The 24,884-nt window shown below is 51.1% G+C and overlaps 1 protein-coding gene across 2 annotated transcripts in view; it reads right to left on the bottom strand.

Annotated features, from left to right (window-relative positions):
• Acsf3 (acyl-CoA synthetase family member 3) overlaps positions 1–11,257 on the bottom strand; it is a 40,437-nt gene extending 29,180 nt beyond the window's left edge. Inside the window, exons 1-5 of one of the 2 annotated variants that reach the window (XM_021169909.1) lie at positions 11,152–11,257; positions 5,795–6,484; positions 4,838–4,993; positions 2,635–2,789; positions 764–909 (exon numbers count right to left, since the gene is read on the bottom strand). In XM_021169909.1, the coding sequence (XP_021025568.1) occupies positions 764–909; positions 2,635–2,789; positions 4,838–4,993; positions 5,795–6,460 (1,123 nt within the window). In that variant the 5' untranslated portion in view covers positions 6,461–6,484; positions 11,152–11,257. Of the gene's footprint in view, positions 1–763; positions 910–2,634; positions 2,790–4,837; positions 4,994–5,794; positions 6,485–11,113 lie in introns of both variants that reach the window. The other variant, XM_021169908.2, reaches the window with a different exon arrangement.
• Between the last annotated feature and the right edge of the window lie 13,627 nt (positions 11,258–24,884).

Genomic DNA, 24,884 nt, shown 5'->3' with positions numbered 1-24,884 from the left:
CCCTCTTAAACACTGGGGCACAGCATCACCCCGATCCACCCAGGAAGGCAAAGGGAGAAGAGCCAGGATGCCTTTGGGAAGGACCATGCTGGACCGCTGGGGTTCAGGACTCAGGAGGGTGGAAATAAGAACATGGAAAATACCCTGAGCAGCAGTCACATGGGAAAGTTAATAAACAAGTGAACTAACATATAAGCCCGTGCTCAAGTGTACTCTGTGATACAGGCCCACGCTCACACAGAAAACCTGCACAGATGTTCAGAACTCCACCATAGCTCAGGACAGACAGGAGCCGGATGCTCTGGGAGGATTGCCAGGTTCCCAGAGGGACAGATCAACATTTTGGCCACTGAGCAGGGAATGAGCTACACTGGTCAACACACACTGACACATGAACTCACAGCACAGAAGAGCAAAGTCCCGGGATGGGAACTCAGGACCGCAGCTACTGCCTAAGCGTGGAGGAGGAGAAACTGGCAAGGCAAGGGGACTCTACCCTGAAGTTGGGCTCTCTCCAAGGGCACTGGCACTCACTTAAGCTTGGAATGAGCACCCTGCTATCTTCCCTCCACCACTCACTCCGTGGGAGAAAGGAAGAGGACTGAGGCAGAGGATGGCTGCACCTGAGAAGGTGCTCCTGGCCCTGAGGCCTGCTGCAGAGGGCAGTGTGCTCCATGTCCTTCTCATCTAAGTGCGGGTGGACCAGGAGCTGCATGTCGGGTACTGGCAAATGGGAGAGAAACAGCCCTGGGGCGTCTGGTACCTGGCACTCGAGCCTCCGTCAGGGGGTTGGACAAAGCCATGCCGATCTCTGTCATTCCATAGCGCTCCAGCAGCGTGTGGCCCGTGGCGCTCCTCCACTTCTCCAGTAGTGGGACAGGCAGAGCGGCCGAGCCTGAGACCATCAGCCTAGGCAGCACAACATAGGGGCTTCCTTAGCTCACACACACTCTTCCCTATGCGCACACAGAGCAGTGCACAGAACATTTCCATCTCTGTATCTAAACTTATGATAAAAGCAAGGTAAGGCTAAACTGGGCCTTTTTTCTTTTGGGGGGAGGGGCACAACTGGTTTCAAGACAAGGTTTCTCTGTGTAGCCAGCCGTGGATGTCCTGGAATTCTCTATATGGACCAGGTTAATTTTGAACTCAGATCTGCCTACCTCTGCCTCCCCAGAGCTGGCATTAAAGGTATGTGTGTGTACCACTGTCACCTGGATAAAACCGGTTTTTAAAATGGACTTTCCCCAGTGTGTTTAGGCAAATGTAAGCAGGTCTTTCAGAGGGGTGTTGGCTAAAGCAGCATCTTTGGTAACACAACAGATAATTATGATGCTGTTCACAAAGAGTCTTAAACCACGGTGATCACATCAGGGTGGAGGTGACAAGGTTGCCTATGTTTCAGAGGAAAGGCCACAACACCTGCAGGAGAAGGCAGATGCTGTACAAGCAGAGGTGCTAAGCTGAAGACATGCAAGGGGATTGGGAACCAGAGATGATGACGGCAATGACAGTGGGAACGTTCAAGAGTCCCCACGTTGCTTTCTGCTACAATCCCACAGCATGCCACTTGCAGAAAGGAGGGTCCTTTGTGTGCCTTCTAAATTGAAGTGGGAACCAATCCCACTCTTCTCCACAGTGTGTGGCCAACTAGAGCCTCTGCTAGAGTCTCGATGCCTCTGCTGAGGACTCTGTATTTCGGACAGCAGCTGTGCCTGTGGTCCCATGGGTTTGGTGGGACCTTGTGATCCTTCCCTGGCTCTGGCTGCTAAGCACTGGCTGCCCCAGGATGTTTCAGATGACAGGCCTGGGCAGGGGTCCACAGAGGCAACCAGCAGCTGTACCAGCAGAAACAGGCCTCTGGTTTCCTCAGTGTCTTTATAGATAGGGAGCATAAGAATGCCAGGCAGAGCCAAAATGTAAAGCCGTCATATTTGTCTCAGACCATCCAGAAGTCTCTGGGGACACAAGGCACTGCTGCCTGTCCTCTTATCCAGATGTGGGGCACGCACTGTGGCTGTACCCACACAGGCCATGCTTGGAGCTTTAGCTCAAAATTGTCCCAGCTTCAGTCCCCTTCCCATGGGTTACACCCCTGTCCCTCTGGCAGAAGAGAAGTGCCCTACTCACATCTGCTGAAAATGTGGACCTGGTCCATGCGTGCTGATTCAGTAATCTATAGTGTTCTCACCTCAGGTTAGCAAATCACATTTCAACATAAAGTCAGGAAAGAAATGATGTCATTGGGCTCAGGAGAGAAAGGGCAAACTTCCTGCCACTGAATGGCCCCTAGGCCTGTCCAGAAGTTTGGGGAGGAGGCGGGGCACAGTGAGCAGCAGGGGTAGAGTGTAAGGGGGCCTCAGAGAGAAGTGGTAAAAGGCTGGTTCTGGGCTCAGCCTTCCACAGGCAGAGAAGCAGAGATGTGTAAGACAGAGATAGCAGGGTAGACAGACACGTGGCTGTAGATGACACACAGAGAGAATCCAGGCAGAGGACAGAAGACAGATGGGCGCAGAGGCTGCCCGATGCACAGAGCCATCATTTAGTGGGAGAGAGCTGAGCAGACACTAAGAATGAGTTATGCCTGCTGACCGCCAAGCCTCATGGGAAGGAATGTGGGTTCTCTTCACTCACCTGATTCTTTCTTTACAAACTGCACGCACAAAATCCTGGACACGGGGCTGTGTGAAATGCTTGTCATAGTAGTCCAGCAGCTTGCTGTAGACAGTGGGCACTGCCATGAATACAGTAATCTGTGGGGCTTCAGAACTCAAGAACTTTTCCCAAACCTAAAGGAGACAGGAAGTAGCAGTCAGCAGTCAGAAGCTAGCATGGCTGCCAGCACACAGTGCCTCCTGCCTCCATTCCCTCTGTCCTCCTGACAGAGGCTGTTTCCTGCATGAGATGAATGTGTCCGTCAGTGGCTCAGCTCAGAGGGGCTGGCTCCTGTGCCTCTGAAACATTCCCATTGGACATCTGTGTCTGGCCTGGGAGGAGGAACAATCCAGAAGGAACTGCAGCCTAAAGCAACCCCAGCCTCAGCTGCAACCACACAGGGACCATGGGGCAGCCTCAGGAGTCTGGACAGGCACAGGACGAGTAGGAGGTAGGTCTGCCTCTTATCCAAAAGCCTTCTGTGAACTTTGCATTTTACCCCACAACAAACTTCTAAGAAGCTTTAGCATAAAAACATTTACATTTACATTACAGTTAGGGTTTTGTTTCTTTAAGAAAAACTGTGTTCATTTGTTGCTCTGAGGCACCTAAGGGTCAATGTCAAGTAAGCAAGCCACATTGTGTGGACCTGCTTCCTGCTCCACAGCTTACACACACACACACACACACGGCAGCTCTCACAAGCCAGGCACTGGAAAAGGTAAACCAGGATGTCGAGTCTTGCCTGTGCAGGGTCACCTGCCACTGAGCTGTATGAGGAGCCCTCACCTCAGAGGACAACTGAGGAAACACACACCTCTGGGAGCACAGAGCCATATATCAGAGAGTAAAAGGAAATGAGAGAGCACACGAGTGCAGAGCCTGGAAGGCCAGGTGCTGAGTTCTTAGACCACGGCACAAAGGCACTGAGTACTGTGTCAGGGGCTCAGATGATAAGCAATGAGAATGTGGAGGACTGCAGACTCCCGTGAAGAGCCACCAGCAAACCTGAAGATGCAAAAGGGATGAACCAGGCAGACGTGGCACCAGAGTACACATTGCAGAACAAAGCCTGAGAGAAGCCAGACTGGGGTGGGGCAGGGTAGGGGCGGGCAGATGATGCAAGCTCAAATCCAGGAAGAAAAGAAGCCAATGAACAGTGCAAGGTCTGCAGGACAGGACTGAACAGCATGGCGTTGCCATCTCAGGCAAGGACAGAGTCTGGCTCGTGGGTTGAAAATCGACGATTGTCAAAAGGACAATTCCTCACACAACCCTCGAATTCCCAGGCTTCCTCCTGCAGACACTGACAAGGGGCTCTGGTGTCTTACAGTGGCAGGCAGAGGTCTCAAGAGACAGAACAGAGGTGGAAAGAACCAAGGTGAAGGACTGCTCCTTCCAGTTCCCAGAGCAGACGTCACCAACAGCGGGAGCCCACTCTACTGCAGTGGCCTTGAGCCGCTGCTCCGGTGACACTGCCCTGCACAGGTGATGCTACACAACTCAGTGACACTGGCTATGCTGCCACACCCCCTCCCCCCAGCCAATGCCACACCCTGCTTCCTATCTGCTGGGAAGGGGAAGAGTACAGTGGCTCCACAGGGTGCAGAGGAGCCAGAGATGTGCGGATCACAGGCTGCGGATCACAGGGAGGCAGTGGTGGTCTGCACAGGGAAGTGACCCTGACTAGACATGCACATCAATCATCAGAGAATGCAAGCGAGACGTGTCTACCGGAGTTGGCTGCATTGAATGGGGAGGGGTAGTCACAGGCCCAGGAGCAGCTGCAGGCCCAGGAGCAAGAGCCACTAGAAGCCATCAAAAGCAAAGTGCAGTGACCTCAACAGAGCCTTCAGGTGTAACTCCCTCCAATACTTTGATTTTGGCTCTATCAAACTCATTTTAGACTCCGCCCACCAGACAGCTAAGAAAATAAATGTGTGCTTTGTTTGTTTGTTTGGTTTCTGAAGACAGGGTTTCTTTCTCTGTGTAGCTTTGGCTGTTCTGGAACTTACTCTGTAGACCAGGTTGGCCTCAAATACACAGATATCCACCTGCCTCTGCCTCATGAGCACTGGGATTAAAAGTGTGTGTCATCACCAACCAGCAAATATGTGCTGTTTTAACCCTCCAGCCTACAGTGACTGACTGGGCCTGCCAGGAACCCCTGATCCAACCTTACCTGCTGAGCACTGAACTCTGGCAGCATGACACAGGTGGCTCCTACCCAGAGCGGACAGAGCAGCTTGTTGACCACGCCGTGGACATGGTGCAGCGGGAGGACGTGAAGGATCACATCGTTTTTAGTCCATGCCCATGAGTGGACCAGCCCAGTCACCTGTGGGGAACAGCACTGCCTATGAACAGGGATGAGAGGCTGCAGGGGTGGCACTGGCAGACGAGTCTCTAGGGCATCCTGAGCAGGGGAGGAAGATCAGACAGGGCCTCGTTCCTTCCTTCTAGTCATGGTTGCTAGACCAGCAAGGTGATGATACCGGCTCCAACAGGCCACCACAGCCTGGGCCTCTACTGAGGTAGGAGATGGTCTTTAAGCCGAGCATCTCCTCCGGAGTGATGCTGCACACGACCCATCACACCTATGAGCCCGATTGCTGGAACCATGCACACTTCATGAGCTAGGAGCCAGGAGCCTGGGATTCACTCTTCCCTCCTCTGTGTGCTGCCTGGCGCTTCTCTTCACTGTTCCTACTGTAAGGAGACTTCCCAGGACATAGTCACACTTTGTAAAAAGTGAGCACAGTCAGTGACTGGTTCTGGGCATGGCAGAATATAAAGCTAACACACAAGGCTGGAGTTGACCGAGAAGTGACTCCTGTTTCTAGGACGTTCTTATAAATCCCAACCTTAGGTACTGATCACACACCCGGACAATGCAGGGATCCAGTGACCCCCCTGTTCTGTGTGCCTCATCACCACGTACTGTAAGCTGATGGGTCACTGCTACTCCTTGTCACCAAGAATTTCAGAATTTACAGGGTAGTGACAGCTGTGAATGACACTGTAGAAAAGTAGGCCACCCCAGGAAGCACCTCAGGGCCCCACTCAGTGGTGACCATAAATGAGGCCAGGACAGTGAGAGAGGAGTACAGAGAGGCCCCAGGAGCACCCCGGCACTCACCACAGCGGCTAGGTTACGGTGGGTGCTCAGTGCACCCTTAGGCCTCCCTGTGGTCCCGCTGGTGTAGAAGATCATGGCACCCCGGTCACGCCACCCGCTCTCTTTAACTGGCTGCTCTGTGGGCTTCTCTGTTGCTCCACGGTAGATGGCAGGCGTGAGCGGCAGAAGAGGGACTCCCAGCCTCTGAGCCAGTGGACTTAGCCGTTCCAAGTACTCCTGGCCAACCACCACCAAAGAGCTCCGGGAGTCCTGGATGAAATACTCCAGCTGGGCCTCAGGGTGCTTCCAGTACAGTGGGACAGCAACACCACCACTCATCCAGGAGGCCCACTGCGCTACAACGTAGGAGATGTCATTGGAGCACAGGAAGGAGACCCTTTCTTCCTGGAGGTCCCCAACTTTACAACCCTGAAGCCTGCAGATCTCCTGGGCCAGACAAAGGCTGCGGTCATACAGTTCCCTGTAGGTGTGATGGCCATATTTGTCAATAAGGGCAATCCTGTCCCCAAAGGCCAGGGCACGGATGAATACCGGGACACTCCCATCTGTGTGGGCCTCTGGAGCGGTAGGCAGGAGGCTATGTCCTCTGTGTCTTCTGGGAATCAGTTGACTGGAGGCCAAGGACCAGAAGAGACGCCTGAAGGGTAGTGCCAAGTGGGGTGGCATCACACCGACAAACCACTGGCTGGGCTGGGGAGGATGAGAGTGCAGAGTATGAGAATCTGGTGCCCACCCAAGCCCTGCCCATAGCAAGGTTTAAAACACACCCTCCAAACACACCCAAAAACTACAGAAACTCTTTGTTTTTGTTTTTTGTTGTTTTTGTTTTTGTTTTTCCCGACAGGGTTTCTCTGTATAGCCCTGGCTGTCCTGGAACTCACTTGTAGACCAGGCTGGCCTCAAACTCAGAAATCCACCTGCCTCTGCCTCCCGAGTGCTGGGATTAAAGGTGTGTGCCACCACGCCTGGCTGGCTACAGAAACTCTTAACATAGCATCCCCTAAACAAAGGGGCTAACACTCTCTGTGGTACAACCAGTTTAGAAAGTGTCTAGTATCAAAGCTTTTTATTTGGATTCTTTAAAGAGTTCAAAACCATGCAAAAGTTCCGAATAATTTAAAGTTAGAAAAACCAAATACAGTATACTTAAGGTAAAACCTGAATAATGGATTTTGTGATTCTGAGCCTGGAAAATCACTAGTTAGTAGACACAGGCATTGCAGGGACTCCAAAGTCACCCTCGCCCCCCTCAGATCCCACCTGAGACACAGCCTGCTCAGGAAGACACAGCTGCTTCTCCCAGCGTGTCCCAAAGCATGGTGATTCAGCAAACGCGACTCAGCAGAACCTAAGGAAGGCTAGACAACATCAGTGTGTCTTCCCGAGCACAACTACTAAGTTGTAACGAAATACGCAGAGGAAGTGTGCTCGGGAGAGGGAGGAGGTCACTGCTGAGCTCTGTGAAGCTGAGGTCCATCTCAGAGCAACACAGAGGGGCCATCACACTTCCTCACTGGCTCTGTTCTAGATCCGTTCCCCAGTGCTAGCTAGCAACGTCCCCTGCTCTGGCTTTATAACCCTCATGTCACATGTTCCAGATAATACTGGCAAGATGACAACCCCCACCCTGTCTGGTCTCCATCGGTTAGAACACATCACTCCCCACTAAGGCCCTTTGGCTTCGGCCTCACCTACCCACCAATCACTTGTGGCTTTCATTTGAGCAGCCTCCCCAACCACAGTTAAGAGCCAAGAGGCCATGCCTGCTTTGGCAGACACAGCTGAGTTGGATCAGAGATCAGTGCAGAGATTATGGTGGGCTGAAGGCACTGCTACCTGTCTCTTATCGAGGCACTACATATTCACACTAGACATCACTCATATGAAGTCAAAAAAGTCACTTGCTGACGGGAACCTTGCCATCACCCCAGGCCATGTGGCTAAAGTTCCCTGACAGATACAACAGCTGGCATGCTCTGGGGGATAGCTGAGAGCCTTACAATATCCTAGGAGGCCCGGGAGAAGGACAAAGACAAGACTGACTATACCCTTGCCCCGCCTCCCTTTAGTTCCCTCTGCATCTTGAAGCACGACTGCATGTCACATTCCCTCTGTGAGGTCTGTCTCCACTAGCATGTTCTTTCTGACACATACCAACTTTTCTTTTTCATTAGCTTGCCGGGGCAAGCCAACACGCCACTGCCTGCTATATGTACTACACACGGCTTTGTTTTTAGGCAGAGTCTCATTGTGTAGCTCTGGTTGTCCTAGACCTCTCTCTGTAGACCAGGCTGGCCTTGAACTCAGAGATCAGCCTACCTCTTCAGTGCTGGAATTAAAAGTATGTGCCACCACACCAGGACAGCGTTATTACAGACTATTTGCAATACTTACATAATTACCTGACAAAACAAATTCTGCATCAATAAATAGTCTGAATACTAAATTTTGTTCTGTGCTCAAGATCTTTGCGAATGACTGCTTGCCTGCCTTCTTGCTGGGCTTGGCTGCTCTCCCTTCTATCCAGGCGCTCAGGTCAAGATAGCAGGAAAACTCCACCTCACTTTTCTGTGCAGAAGTTAGCTTGTGGCTGCTTGCGGGCTCTAAGCACATGGGGTCTGCACGAGGCAGTGAGGGCCCCACAGCTGCTCTCAGCTCTGCTCCACGGGGGCTCAGAGGTCCCAGGCTGTTCACACTCTGGATTTCTACTTCTATAAAGACACCAAAAAAAAAAATGCAGGCGACAGCAGGGCTAGGCAAGAGAAGCCAAGAGCTCGACAGCCATGTGGGCTTCCAGAAGTCAGCAAGCACACAACTTCTCTATTTGTTTCACAGTCAGAGATGCCAAAAGCAAGAGAAAGACGCGCTGGGTGGTATTTCTGAGTTACAGACTTGGGGCCAGATTCCTATGGGTTAGAGTGTGAGATGTCTCAGGGTGCTCTGGGGAAAGAGTGGATCAACAGGAAGGATTTAACATCTGTCATTCATCTATTTTCTCTGCACAAGGGAACAGAAAAGAGAGAAACTCACACAGAAAGACCTGCTGTGTGAGAGACACCAGAAGCATCTAACACTACAGTCTCCAAATGGCACAACTCCTTCTGAAGCAGCTGGAGAGCCCAGCACTCAGGAGGTACTGCCTGCTGCCCAGTGCCCAGATGTGGGAACTCATCAGTATCAGGAAGCCGCACAAAGGAACCCCGGAGACCAGGTTCCTGATGAAGAACTGCCTGGAGAGACGACGGCACACAGGAACAAGGGCATGGGAGAGCCCTCCTGATACAGGCCTCTAGTCCTAGGGAGGGCAAGAGCTTGAATCATGAGAAAGAAGCCCTCTTAGCAGTAGCGCAAATACTTGCAAACCTCCCCCCCCCTTGTTGCATTAACACTATGACCTTAGGGACACAAAAGTTGTGCATACAGTATGCTCACACAAGTGGTCATGGCATTAACTGACACTAGCCAATGGTCCTCTGAAAAGCATAAGTAGATCACAGACACTCAAACACGCATGTGCAATAGAGCGCTGGCCGCCACCAATCTATCTGGCACCCTCCTTTTGACACCTCCATACCCCATGAGGTGGTAAGGCTGAGTCAGCCTGGCTAACCAGGCATAAGCAACACAGTAGGGTGGTCACAAGATTTGGAGCAGGCAGAGCTGATGCAGCTTCAGGACCTCTGGGGTAGAGTCCTGAGCCCTGAACGTTGGTAGCCATGGACAGACACTGGGCATCGGGAGGTATCAAGCCAGGCTCCTTGTGGAATAGACTCAGTTACAGTTACCCATGGGGCCCTCATTCTGTGAGGAGACACCCACACCAGCAAGAACAGTGGCCCCCATGAGGAGGACACACTGATCCTGGGGTGACAGGTCAGGGAGGGTGGTATAGGGAAAGAGCAAACCGATTCCTGTGTGGACAGCTGTACTCGTGCTGGGGTGGCACTGCTGTGCCATCGTCAGTTCTTATAAGTTCTACCATGTCCCCCTCTGAGGCACTGTCTTACTCTCCCATATATGGAAATGGGACCAGTGCAGGCCTCCAAAGCCGCTTTGGTCTTTTGTTTTGTTTTTGTTTTTGTTTTGTTTTTTTGTTATTTGTTTTTCGAGACAGGGTTTCTCTGTATAGCCCTGGCTGTCCTGGAACTCACTTTGTAGACCAGGCTGGCCTCGAACTCAGAAATCCTCCTGCCTCTGCCTCCCGAGTGCTGGGATTAAAGGCATGCATCACCACGCCCGGCTCGCTTTGGTCTTTGTACTGGCTGGATTTGTGTCAACTTAACACAAGCCTGAGTTATCACAGAAAAAGGAGCCTCCTTTAAGGAAGTGCCTCCATGAGATCCAGCTGTGATCTCCATGAGATCAACTAGTGATCAAGGGTTGGAGGACCCATTGTGGGTGGTGCCATTCCTGGGCTGGTAGTCTTGCGTTCTATAAGAAAGCAGGCTGAGCAAGCCAGGGGAAGCAAGCCAATAAGGAACATCCCTCCATGGCCTCTGCATCAGCTCCTGCTTTCTGACCTGTTTGAGTTCCAGTCCTGATTTCCTTTGGTGATGAACAGCAACATGGAAGTGTAAGCTGAATAAACCTTTCCTCCCCAACTTGCTTCTAGGTCATGATGTTTGTGCAGGAATAGAAACCCTGACTAAGACAGTCTTCAAGCATGAGCCTGGCCCAATCATTAAACATCTGTCAGCACTGAGCTAACTCCCAGTTCGTCCAACCAGAGCCAGGCCTTTAGGGCAAAACACAGTCTGTCTATTCAGGGCATCTGGCTGTGCATGGTTCCCTGACCCACTTCATGTCCAGGGATGCCATCAGAAAAGTATGTTTACATCCGTCTTGAGACAAGGGCAGCAGGGATACCGGTTTTACAATAATCACGTTGGCTTTGAGAACGCTTAGTGCATTTCTGATTTCAGGACTCCCTCGCCGGACAGCCTATGGCTTAGATGTGCTCCTACAGCAGTATCTGGAGGCTCTCACCGGTCTTAGTGGTCAGCCACAGACAAGTCCCTCCCTTCCAGGATGAGAATCAACACACTTCTCTTTTAGAGAAATTCCCGGACCCGCTTCTAAATCCAGAAGCCCTTCCTCGTATGCACGCTGGTCCCTGGTTCCGTCCCTGCCGCCCTAGTCGGCTCTCGGGACCCATCCGAGCCAGGACCCTGGCGACCTGCATCCCACACAGTGCTCGGCGCAAACAAATCGGGGAGGGGTTTCGTGTGACGTCAGCCCGGGTCCTACAGAAGTGTCCCTCGCGCTGTGATAGACACCTGCCCGACAGGTCCCACGGCCCCCGGCTCAGCTCCAGCTCACCTCGACACCCCCTTTCTTGTCGTCTGCTGCGCGCTCACCTGGGGTCAGGCGGGGTTGGGGTGGGGGTGTCACGGGGTGGGGCACGGGAGTGCGAGGTCGCCCAGGTAGGTGGAGCGGGCCGGAATGAGTCCTACACCTAAAAGTGTCCGCAGGCGAAAAGTGTCCGTCGATCTAATATGTCCCCGGATTCAGCGCCTGGGTAATGCGTTCCGGGATCGAGCGTTCCTGCTCATTCGCATACTACATCTGGTCGCAAGTCCTGAGAGGGACTGCTAGAGAGTCTCCTTTAGGTGCCTGGCAGCTGTTACCAGATCTCTGGATCCATTGTCCTGATGAATCAAGTACTGTGGGTTGTTTGCATTGGGTCCTATTTAACTGTTGTTATTGAGACAGGGTCTCATGTAGCCCAAGCCGGCAATGTAGCTAAGGGTGACCTACCTCTACCTCTTGAGAGATGACTAATTATAGGCTTGCTTCACCACATTCGGCTTACGTAGTGCCAAGGAGGAAACCTGGGGCTTCACACATGCTAGACAAGCACCGCAACGACTCAGAGCTGTATTCTCAGCCCTCAACGATCATTTTAATAGGCATGATGGCTCCCGTGGCCAAAGGGACCACACAGCTGTGGTCACCATCTTCTCCAAAACAGGATGTAAATGGACTCCCTTGGCCCCTGAAGAGGGGTTCCTCAGCTTGCAGCTGGGGGGTCTATATGCTAAACACACCTCTGTGACACAGACCAGGAGCTGTGGCAGGATGGAGGCAAGGCCTCATTCTGTAGCACAGGCTGGCATTAAACTCCTGGTAATCCCACTGCCTCAGCCTCCTGGGTATAGGGATTACAGGTCTGTGCCTCCACAGCCAGTTTTAGGGTAGGATATTAAACGCTTTCTGTACAGTAAAGATAAACCTCGCAACACTAAGGTCCGTTTGTCAGTGGCAGCAAAGCTACAGATAAAACTCCTCTCCCTGCAGCAGCTGGGGAAGCCTCACAGACCTCCATGTAGGTAAAACACGGATTCTTGACTTAGGCTTTCAGGAAGATTCATTATGAAGCACATTTGGAGTTAGTAAGACATAGCTTTAATATAGTTTTAAGCATTAACATTGAGACAGACTGGTAAGGGAACTGATTTAGGCGAAGGATGGTAGACGCCCTAGTACTGATGTGGACTTCTGAAGAGAGCACTCGGTGTCTTTACAATAGCCATACACAAAATTCAGGAGGCTTCTGAAGTTATACTGTTTCTTTTTTTTTTTTATTACGTATTTTCCTCAATTACATTTCCAATGCTATCCCAAAAGTCCCCCATACCCCCCCCCACTTCCCTACCCACCCATTCCCATTCTTTTGGCCCTGGCATTCCCCTGTATTGGGGCATATAAAGTTTGCAAGTCCAGTGGGCCTCTCTTTCCAGTGATGGCCGACTAGGCTATCTTTCGATACATATGCAGCTAGAGACAAGAGCTCCGGGGTACTGGTTAGTTCATCATGTTGTTCCAACTATAGGGTTGCAGATCCCTTTAGCTCCTTGGGTACTTTCTCTAGCTTCTCCATTGGGAGCCCTGTGATCCATCCAATAGCTGACTGTGAGCATCCACTTCTGTGTTTGCTAGGCCCCGGCATAGTCTCACAAGAGACAGCTATATCTGGGTCCTTTCAGCAAAATCTTGCTAGTGTATGCAATGGTGTCAGTGTTTGGAAGCTGATTATGGGATGGATCCCTGGATATGGCAGTCTCTAGATGGTCCATCCTTTCATCACAGCTCCAAACTTTGTCTCTGTAACTCCTTCCATGGGTGTTTTGTTCCCAATTCTAAGAAGGGGCACAGTGTCCACACTTTGGTCTTCATTCTTCTTGAGTTTCATGCGTTTAGCAAATTGTATCTTATATCTTGGGTATCCTAAGTTTTGGGCTAATATCCACTTATCAGTGAATACATATTGTATGAGTTCCTTTGTGATTGTGTTACCTCACTCAAGATGATGCCCTCCAGGTCCATCCATTTGGCTAGGAATTTCATAAATTCATTCTTTTTAATAGCTGAGTAGTACTCCATTGTGTAAATGTACCATATTTTCTGTATCCATTCCTCTGTTGAGGGGCATCTGGGTTCTTTCCAGCTTCTGGCTATTATAAATAAGGCTTCTATGAACATAGTGGAGCATGTGTCCTTCTTACCGGTTGGGACATCTTCTGGATATATGCCCAGGAGAGGTATTGCTGGATCCTCTGGTAGTACTATGTCCAATTTTCTGAGGAACCGCCAGACTGATTTCCAGAGTGGTTGTACAAGCTTGCAATCCCACCAACAATGGAGGAGTGTTCCTCTTTCTCTACATCCTCGCCAGCATCTGCTGTCACCTGAATTTTTGATCTTAGCCATTCTGACTGGTGTGAGGTGGAATCTCAGGGTTGTTTTGATTTGCATTTCCCTGATGATTAAGGATGTTGAACATTTTTTTCAGGTGCTTCTCTGCCATTCGGTATTCCTCAGGTGAGAATTCTTTGTTCAGTTCTGAGCCCCATTTTTTAATGGGGTTATTTGACTTTCTGGAGTCCACCTTCTTGAGTTCTTTATATATATTGGATATTAGTCCCTTATCTGATTTAGGATAGGTAAAGATTTTTTCCCAATCTGTTGGTGGTCTTTTTGTCTTATTGACGGTGTCTTTTGCCTTGCAGAAGCTTTGCAGTTTCATGAGATCCCACTTGTCAATTCTCGATCTTACAGCACAAGCCATTGCTGTTCTATTCAAGAATTTTTCCCCTGTGCCCATATCTTCAAGGCTTTTCCCCACTTTATCCTCTATAAGTTTCAGTGTCTCTGGTTTTGTGTGAAGTTCCTTGATCCACTTAGATTTGACCTTAGTACAAGGAGATAGGAATGGATCAATTCGCATTCTTCTACATGATAACAACCAGTTGTGCCAGCACCATTTGTTGAAAATGCTGTCTTTCTTCCACTGGATGGTTTTAGCTCCCTTGTCGAAGATCAAGTGACCATAGGTGTGTGGCTTTATTTCTGGGTCTTCAATTCTATTCCATTGGTCTACTTGTCTGTCACTATACCAGTACCATGTTTCTAACAAACTTTTTGTTTCCTTTTCTTTTCCCTTTTTGGGCAAGTGAGATCAAAGAGAGGAAGAGGCAGAGAATCAACATGAATCACAATGTCTAACATTGGTATTTACACCACAGGCCCTAGAACTTCTATGCTTAAATGTCTATATCCGAAGCATAGTCCTAAACATGGCCTGAATCAAGTCAGCTTCTGTGGCCCGTGGGCCTTGGAAATCATCAAGAGTCTGGGTTTGGGTTTGGAGTGCTCAGTTGTTAGCATAACCCCCAGGGTTGGATTCCCAGTGCTGCCTAAACCAGACATGTTAATCACAGTATTTGGAATGTGGAAGCAAAAGGATTAGAAATTCAGGGTTATCTGACTACATAGAGAGTTTGAGGTCAGCTTGGGATACATAAGATTGTCTCAAAAACAAACAAACAAACAAAACCACAAAACCAACAAGAGAAGAGATAGAGCGGCTGGAGAGATGGCTCAGTGGTTAGAGCATGTATTTTCCCCTCCCAGAGGGTCTGAGTTTGATTCTAAGCACTTATACCAAGCAGTTCACAACTGCCTACAACTCAAGCTCCATGGGCGATCCGGCTTCTGTGGTCTCTCTCTCTCTCCCCCTCTCTCTCTCTCACACACACACTTATACAAAAATAACAAGAGGCCCACAGGGTCCAGTCCCACCCAGCCCCTGAGCTTCTGATTAACATTTCAGTGACCACAGCACGGGTTGTCTGGAATGACCAGACATTTGAGGTTATCCAGATAGTCACTAACAGGAGAGATGTGGACTAACCAGCCAGGAAAAACAAATGCAGAAAGCAGACATATCCATGTGAGGAGAACTCCAGCACAACCCCCATTACTGTCCTCAGCTGAGTTACAGATGTCCTGCAGGACCAAGATGCTCTAGCAGAGAGTTTCCCAAAGACCTGAGGGCTAGGAAGAGTGGTGGCTAAGCAGAATCCTCCACGGAAGGGCTGGAAACAAGGGTGTGTGTGTGTGTGTGTCTGGACAAACAGCTGAGGTGAAAAGCGAGGAGGAATAGATCAGCTGGGTCTGCTGGGAAGTCTGGTGGGCAGGATTTGAGGTTTCGTGAAGGGAAAGTGGAAAAGACAGAACAAGGGAATTCATAGGAGAAATTCAAAAGAGCCAGCAGAGACGAGGCCATGAGGGCCTGGCACAGAGGATCAGGTGGACACGTGAGCTTTGCAAGTGCAAGGGTGGAGTGTAGCAGTTGCCCCTCAGAGGGAGGCTGTGTGCTCAGGCCACCAGAACACTTCCTGCTGCAGGCAAGTGTGAACTGCCATTACTCTGGCCTTCTTCATCACTGGCTCCCCATTGTGGTCCAGGACAGGTGCCTGTCAACAGATGTGAGATAAATGGGAGTAGCCAGACAGCAGCACCTGCAGCCTTGGGCAGGAAGCCAGCTCCCACCTTCCCTCGAGGAGATGGCTGAGCCATCCCACATGACAGTTTCAAGACAAGACGCAGCCTCTTTTTCCACCTTGGGTTCAGGTGGTCGAGATAACTGCACTTTCTAGGCCACATCTCACAACCAGACACCAGGCCTTTCCCTGTCCCCCCCCCCACTCCACCACCCCCCCCCCCCCCCCCCCCCCCCCGTCAGATGCCTGCATACTCCAGACACCTGCTGACCCCCCACATGAGCACACCTGCCTTTTCCAGAAAATAAAAATCTCCTCACTGCAGCATCCTGGAAGGGGACTCAGCCCCTCCCCCAAGTCCTTTGCACCTCCAGCTTAATGAGCAGAAGCTGCTGGGGGCGCCTGGGTCACACCTTCTCACTTGACTGAAGCATAGCCCAGATCTGGCTGGCAGGGACTTTGCTCACGAGGGGAACTTCCGCAAGCTGTGAATGCATTACCTTCTGCAGGCGGCCTGTTCTGTAGGCGCCTGCACTGGTGTCCTGGTGAGACCCAGCCCTGGGAGCACTGAGGCCACCTTGTACCTGGTGACTGAGAGAAGAGATCGTGACAGTCTCTGACCTGTTTTCTGTGTCCAGGCTGGTCCAGCCTACATGGAACAGGGCTGACCCAAATTTATGGCTAGACACTGAGAGGTCATGTACGTTCCCAGGGAGGATATGGAAGGCGCCCTAGCCTGTTTGTTGTTTCCTTGATTGATCCTGTGTCTAGAGAAACCAACTTCCATGGAGGGAAGACACAGGAACAGCCTGTGGAGGGTCTGCCTGAAATCCCACAGTACCCATGAAGGCTGAAGACCATGAACAACTTGTGGGAGGTGTGATTGTGCCCTTCTGTGTTTTTAAAAACTATTTGTTTGTTTGTTTATTGTTATTTTATGTACACTGGTGACTTGACTGCATGTATGTCTGTGTGAGTGTGTCAGATCCCCTGAAACAGGAGTTACAGACAGTTGTATATGTGGGTACTAGCAGTTGAACTGGGGTCCTCTAGAAGAGCAGCCAGTGCTCTTAACTGCTAAGCTTTATCTTCAGACCTCTCTTCTGGATTCTTGATGCTTGTGATTGTGTAGGATAACATTTGTTATTTTTCACTCATAAAGTTTTTTTGAGACATGGTCTAATAAATTCCAGGCTGGCCTCAAACTCATTATATATCTGAAGGTAAGGATGACCCTGAACTCCATGGCCCTTCTGCCGCTGTTGCTCAACGTCTGGGATGTCTTTCACACATAGTTCATGGGTGCTGGGGATTGAAACCAGAGCTTCCTGCAGGATGGGTAAGATCTTTACCAACTGAGCCATCTCCCTAACCCTATAGGCCGTGAAGTTCTAAGGCAATGTGAACATATCAGAGGAGTAAGGCCTGGCTTCCATCTGGGAGGGGACGTGGGAGGGGGGGGGTGAGCTTCTCAGACCTTCGGCTCCTCATCTTTAGGAGAGAAGGCCACTTCCAGTATATATTATAAAAGTCAAATAAGGAATCCCAGGTAGGACACAGTGCCAGGAAAACAGCAAGCATCAAACACATCAGACACCATTCTGTCACAAACCATCTTTATAATTTTATATCACAGAGCAGTGAGGGCTCAGATGATCTGGTTCAAGAATCAGGCTTAAAAAAAAAAAAAAAAAGAGGACCATCATGTTTGACAAAAGGGATGGCAAGCACAAGGTCTCTGGGTCAAGTGGCGTGGAGTCCAAGGTGCTTAGCTGAGGCTGCCCGGAGCGTGCACAGGAAGGGAGGCTGTGAGTTTGTGGGGGTCAGAGGAGCGTTCTAGAATTAGATGAATAATTAAGCAGAAGTCATTAGGTCTGCTGGATAGCTCAGATCATCCTGAGACTATAGCCAGTGGCTGAGCTACACAACACTGCAGTGTCATCCGTTCCTCATGGCCAGATGGCTGTGGTCCACTGCTAATTTTCAGCATCTTGAGGGGATCCATCATGCTGTGGGCGGCTGGTCTAGGGAGACGGTGTCTACCAAGTGTGAGTTTGCTCACGCCGTGTTTGCTCACGTCGCGAGGCCGAGAATTTTGGTACTGGGTTTTGGCACAGGGCTCCTAAAACACTGCCAGTGTCCCAAGAAATGGGAACTCAGAGAAGATGTCTGTTTGGGGTTTTTCTGTGGCTCCTGACTCATAGCCACCTCTTCAACAGGTCATAGAAATTTAAAGATTACAATTTCTCTTCTCCAAGCAGGTCACAGAAGCTCAAATCCCCAAGAAGTGTCTGGCCAGACAAGCCTGGCTGAGTATCCACCACCTGACCACAGACATTAGCCTGTGCCCCTCACCCCCTCTGCCCAGTCACGTCCCCACATGTGCCCATGCACCATCATGCTCAGACTGTGATGTCTGCACGAGAGCCCAAGAGGAGAGGAGACGGAGCCTGTGGGCAACTGAGCACCCTGGAGGTTGGCATAACCAAACGGTTCAGTCAGAAGTTCCTGCATGGGGGCACTGCCAGCCCTTTCCCTATTTCCCCTGTCTGTCTGGCCTCCCTTTTAAATAAACCAGTAGACATTTCCTTGAGTTCTATGAGCTACTCAGCAAACTGACTAAAGTAACTAACTGGGACCTGGATTTAAAGCCAGTCAGGAGCACAAAGCATGACCCATTGCTTGCTGTGACCTCATTTGCTTTTGGTCCACAGTTCTCCCATAGAGCTGCTCTGACTAGATCCAAGGTTAGCCCACACAGACCCTCTGTCCATGTCTCCAACTTATCCTCTGGCCCTTTGGTCCAAGCCCACACCTTATCTGCATGGCCCCTCTGTCCATGTAAAACATGTCACTCACAGTCTTCTCTGCCTGTGTCTACACTTCGTCTACACTCCCCCTCCGTCCACATCATCTATGCTTCCTCTCCACAACCCTGTTGTCTGGCCTTGGAGAAGGCTCTGGGCATGTCCTCAAAGTTCCAGAGACCCACAGAGGGCCTGACTCTACATTTGCTCCAGTAGATACAGCACAGGGCAATTGTTGCAAGCACATGGCTGGCCTTTTTTTGAAGTGTGAATAAACAAAGCTGGCCCACAGGGCCATGTAGGAGACAGGGAGCTGTGTGGGACTGTCATGAGATCAGAGATCCTGGCAGGGACATATCGAGACCCCAATCCTGCCAGAACTTCTTCCCATGAAGCCACGAATGCCAGGCCTCACAGGGCAAAGATGTCCAAGTGCCACGAATATGGTTTCTCTGCAGCTGCCACCAGCTTGGCATGGGCACTCCCGGGGACTGGCTCCCTCCACATGGCAAGGCAACACAGCTGCCAGCTTGGTGAAGCAGCTGCGAGAGGTGCCCCTGCCTGCCCCTTGAGGTGCCAGTTGGGAGGCAGCGACTCTCTTCTGCAGACTACCTGTGGCTGGGGATCTATTTCCTGGCGACTGAAAATTTGATTTGTTTCCAAATCCTCCATCCGCCTCCCACCTGTCACTGCTCTCGCTGCGCTCCTCCTCCGCCTTCAGTCAGCAGCCCCACCCCCACCCCCAATCTCATCACAGCCCACGTGCTTCTCATCACCAGTGCCAGGCGACAGGCACCACCTACGCCATCTGAGCAGTCTTACCGACACCGGTGCCAAGCTGGCGCAGATGTAGTACTGTCAGCGCCATGAGCCGAGGTTCAGGGGTCCCTACTCCAGAACTGACCTCCAGGGAGAGGAGTTCCTGTCTGAGGGAACCCCGAAACTGAGAGAGTCCAGAAATGAGGGCCAGACTTCGTGCTGCCTCTGACGCCTGGATGGTAACCTTACGATACGGCAAGGCTCTGCATGAACTGAGGGAACTGTACGCGAACCGGGAGATCCATTGAGGCTGAGGGGAGCTCTAAGCAGACCACACACATGAACTCAACCCTTCAGCCTGAGGAAGAAGCTTAGAGGTTTACAATGATCACATTTCCCAGGTGCTCTCCTGTCTGAGTTGCTCTTTCTGGCCTCCTGAGCATCCCTGATTCTGCAGAGAGCCCCAGGGAAGAGACCTATCCATGAGGAGCATCTGGCCTGACCTGAATTTCATGTACTGGGATAAGGAGATGATGGGTGCTCCTTAGTTTTCCAGGCCCCAGCTGTGTGGGAGGGAGGAAGGAGTGGGATTTAGGTGCAGTGAGAAGAGACTGAGAGGGACCCCTGTGAAGGGGTTAGACCTCGGAAACCTTATCTCCTGGGAAAAGTCACAAGTCAAGATGGTCTGGAATTCACCCCTAGAGGAGACTGGCTCCAGAGAGTGGCCTTGGACCCAGGTCCCCGAGGCTGACACCCAGCTAAGGCCACTGGGCTGCTACAATGGGAAGAAGTACGGGACTGTAGGGGTGGAGAGAGCAAAGCCTTAAGAAGAAATAGGCCAGGCAGTGGTGGCAGATTTGGGAGGCAGAGGCAGGCAGATTTCTGAGTTTGAGGCCAGCCTGGTCTACAGAGTGAGTTCCAGGACAGCCAGGACTGCACAGAGAAACCCTGTTTCAAAAAACCAAAAGAAGGAGAAGAAGGAGAAGGAGGAGGAAGAGGAGGAGGAGGAGAAGGAGGAGGAGGAGGAGGAGGAGGAGGAGAAGGAGAAGGAGAAATAGCAAATGTTTAAAAATAAAATTATTGGGGGTGTCCAGCAGCTTGGGCACCCTACTGTAGGTGGCCAGGAAGTTAGGACAGGTGCCTTCCGGAGGAACCAAGCCTTTGAACTACTTGGCACAGAGGAAAGGGAGGACTAAGGGGCCTGATGATGCTCCCTTAGTGCTGGGCCCACAGACCCTGAACTTATGGCTCCGGCATTCTGGAGTGTGCTTGGGCCAGTCTATAGTACAGAAGTCACTGGCTCGAGTGTGCCCTCTGTGCCTCAGTCTCCCTCCCTGCACTTCTCAGTGTCCTTCCCACACAGTGTGGCTTCCAAGACCCGACCGCGCTTGACCGGGAGCCAATGTCCCTGTGAAGCCCACACTCAACAGTGTGGGTAGCCTGCAGACCCAGTGCTTTGTGCCTCACAAAGAGCAAAGCTCAGGCCAGCAGACCATGCCTTGGGCAGGGGAGGGGGATAGGAAGAGAAAAAGCTTTCAGGAAATATTATGGTCAAGGAACAAATAGCTAGGTAAGTCCCACATACACTGTGGCATTAATGCTAGATGAGATTAGACGGGCAAACTGTCACCATTCACTGTCTTCCCGCTTGGTGCCAACACTAAGCTGTGCGAGCAACACCCACCCCCCGGAACTCCTCACACCCTGCCTGATATATCAACCTTCAGCATGATGATGGGTGTCCTGCTTTGCTCCCCGTTGCTATGATAAAGACTATGACCAAAACAGCATCAGAGAGGAAAGGGTTGGCTTCCCTTACACCTCTACACTGAAGTGCATGGAGGAAAGTCAGAGCTGGAGCTCAAGGCAAGGTGAACCTGGAGGCAGAAACTGAAGCAGAGACGGTGGGGGTAGTGCTAGAGACGGTGTGGGGAGTGCTGCTGACTGGCTCGCTCCGTCTGCTTTTCTCACACAGCTGGGCCCACAAGCCCAAGGATGGCACTGCAATGGACAGGGCCCTCCAACGTCAGTTATTAATCAGGAAAATGCCCTACGGGCATGCCCACAGGCTAATCTGATAGACATGAACCCCTCTCAAGAGGGCTTCATGTTCCTCCTTTGCTGAAGCCCCAGGGTGAGTAGTGTCACAGCAGGGGCTTTGCCACGTTGGATTTTGAGAGAATAAAAGCAGTTGGTCCCTTGTATCCCCTGGATAACCCCAATGTCCTTACAGGGACGCCATACTGTCATCTAGAATGAGCTTGGATGACAAGGACTTAAAGGGGCCTGTTGAAGCTTAGCCTTTACCCCCGGGGGAAGGGCAATTTCTCTAATACTGAGCACAGAGCCTGAGGCACGGCCAGAGGTTCAGTCCAGGCCTGGCCACTCCGGACAGCACTCTGTGCAAATGAATCATACCCATGGGGCAGTGCCGGCTTGCATGCCCAGTGCCCAAGCTTTCTGCTGCATGTCTGTCAGCCCTCTTGGCCAGACGGAGCCCTTCCAGGGATGGAGTACTGCCAGCAGTGTGTCTAGCCTTGTGGTCCTGGGGACAAGGGCATGTGTGTCTGTGCACAGAGGGTCACATCCACAGGGCCACCCAGCATGTACCTGCAATCCTGGGACTCAGGAAGCACAGTGCATCATTAGCATCCTGGGGCCTGACTCCTCTGCCCTCAACTGGTTTCAGCTGGGAGAGTCTAGGAGCCTTTCAAAACAAAACAACAACAAAGCAAATAAAATCTTAAAAAGCACCTAAAGAATAGGGAAAAAAAATCCCACTGAATGAGTCCCTCTGAGGCCAGTCTGTATTCTCCCACCATGTACTTCCATTTGGCAGATGGAAAAACTGAGACCCAGAGAGGCTCCCCCCCCCCCGCCCCCAACTCCCAGCTTGCTCAGAACCTCACAGCAATCCACAGCGGGGCAGGCCAGACCTCTGCAGCTGTGCGTCTGTTTAGGAACAGGTGTCTGTGCTGCTCTGCAAATATTTGCTGATGGTGTTGATAACTCAGGCAGCCCTGAGCTCCGTGTGTTCCGGAAAGAGGTCCTGATGGTGCTGGCATTGACACCATTGCATCTAAATTGCAGATCTGGAAGCCAGCCATGGGTGTTTCATTTGGTCAACATCATGAATATATTTTTAAGTCTGCCCTTACCTGGCAGGATGAAAGCTCCCTGTTCACTGTTCTACCTCCCTACCCCCATCCCGACTTACCTAGCGCCCTTCCTCAGCTGTTCCTGCTCCTGTCTATAGGAAGGGACCAGGACAGCTTCAGAATTGGCAGTCAGCCTCTCCATCTCCCCCTACTTGACCTGGTGGATCCCAAAATCGTTTCCTGGTTTTCTTTTTTTTTTTTTTTTTTTGGTTTTTCGAGACAGGGTTTCTCTGTGTAGCCCTGGCTGTCCTGGAACTCACTTTGTAGACCAGGCTGGCCTCGAACTCAGAAATCCGCCTGCCTCTGCCTCCCAAGTGCTGGGATTAAAGGCGTGCACCACCACGCCCGGCCCGTTTCCTGGTTTTCAAATCCTCAATATAATATTAGCAGGTATGTACCTGCGTCGGGAGCTCAGGTGGGTGGCCCAGGACACTGCTGTAGTCATTTTCACTGTCAGGCACAAAGCCCAAGGGGCTTTCCAGAAGGAAGTGTAAGTGGCCAGTGGAAGGTGACTTCCAGGCGTTTCGGGTGGGTTGGCCTGTGCTTGGAAACCACTTAACAGCCTATCCTGCTAGGATTTCAGTTTTGGCGAGGCCCGGATGCTGGGGCCAGCTACTCTTGGATCCGTTTTCCTTATGCTGAGATATGGGATTGAATGGTTTACATGTTTTTAGCACATGCATATGCCTTTAAGTCCTCCTCCCCCTTCTCCTCCTCCTTCTTCCCCTCCTCCTCTTCCCCCTCCTCCTCTTCCTCTTCAAATATCTTACATAGACCTCCAATACTTGAGTATTCCAAACCTGTAATCAGAACCATTCAATTTCTTGGAGATAGGGTAGAGGATTGCTGCTCCCAGTGCATGCTGGGACAGGTCACAGAACCACCACTTCCAAGCCCATTTGAGCAAAGGAACACACATTAGTTCCTCCCCGGCTCTACATGACTCTCTGCCCACTCATCCCCTGAGAGTTGAGGGGCTCAGTGGCCACTCTAAGATGCTCTGTGCAGGGTTCCACAATATGACTGAACAGCTTTGCTGTTTCAAAACCATGTGACCTTGGTCAGGTGACTCTGAACCTTAGTGCTCTTGTTCAAGGTCGTTGGCTTCAGGCTAAGGGCCAAATGCCAGCCGTCGACTATTCAATAGACAAAGCTCTATTGGCACACAGCCACACCTGACAAAATCCCAGTGGCCACCATGGGTGTGATGTAGACTGATGGCTTTGGTGCCATAGTTGTGGTAGTTTACATGTCAAATGCCTTTTATAGGTGCAGGCATTTGGACTCTTGGCCCCCAGTGGGTGGAGCTGTTTGAGGGAGGTCTAGAAGCTGTGGCCTTGATGAAGGAAATAGTCCATTTGGCAGGAGTAGGCTCTGAGGTCCAAAGCTGTACCCCACGTCTGGTTCGCTCTCTGCTTCCTGCTTGTGGCAAAAGATGTGATCTCTCAGCTTCCTGCTCTTGCCACAAAGGTCTGTTGCTTGCCATCTGCCATGTCTCCCCACCACGATGGGCCCTTATCCCTCTAGAACCAACAGTCAAGATGAATTCCTTTCTCCCTAAGTCACACTTGGTCATGGTGTTCTATCACAGTGACAGCAAAGTAACTGAGACAGGTGGCTTAACTTTCATTCCGCAGTCATGAGCAGTAAGCGGAGGCCGACCAGAGAGTGGGGCTGTGTAGAGTTGAGGCCCCCGTGGGCTCTGCAGTAGCCATCTCAGCGCTGAAAGATTTCTAACCCGGGACCACAACTCCATTTCTACATAGCTTGGATGCTGTAGCTGCACTCATCTCTGCTTCTGGCTTCTGACCTGGAGTGAGTTGATCATTGCAGCCACCTCTCCATTCAGAGCTGGGCAAGTGATGGCTGGGTCCCAAGAACAGGGATATTACCACATGTCCAGGTCAGTCACCATGGTGCAGAAGCCAGTACAGGAGGGCAGGGTCCTGCTCAATGTGCCTGTTGCCCATCTTATTGGCCACTGCACAGGAAACTGCTTCTTGTTTGGCTCAGTGGGTATGTGCCATCAAGTTTGATGACCTGAATTGGCTCCCTAGGACCCACGGGATGGAACGAGAGAGAGAGAATTTCTGCAAACTGTCCTTTGATTGTCACACGTACACTAGAGTGCACACACATAAATATTCATTTTATGTATATGGGTACACTGTATCTATCTACCAGAAGAGGGCATCCGATCCTGTTACAGATGGTTGTAAGCCACCATGTGGTTGCTGGGAATTGAACTCAGGACCTCTGGAAGAGCAGTCAGTGCTCTTAACTGCTGAGCCATCTCTCCAGCATAAATAAACATTTAAACAAAACTTTCTTCAGCTCAGGGGAAGACAGCTTTGTTTGTCACCATAGTGGGCTGGGACAGACACCTAGGTGTGCCATTATAAAGGGCACGCAGCGGGGGGGGGGGGGGGGGGGGGGGGGGGCGGGGATGTCTCAAACAAACCAGCTTCCAACGTGTTCAAGATGTAGTTTCTCCCTCTCCTCTGCTGACCCTCAGTGTCCACCTCAGAGGGAGTCTCAAAGAAGACCAACCAAGATGAGGAGGGTGTCGTGAAACTCAGGC

This window comes from Mus caroli, chromosome 8, assembly GCF_900094665.2.
Source record: "Mus caroli chromosome 8, CAROLI_EIJ_v1.1, whole genome shotgun sequence".
Lineage (NCBI taxonomy): Eukaryota > Metazoa > Chordata > Mammalia > Rodentia > Muridae > Mus > Mus caroli.
Note: the sequence above shows the minus strand (reverse complement) of the source record. Positions and strands in the feature narration are given on the sequence as shown.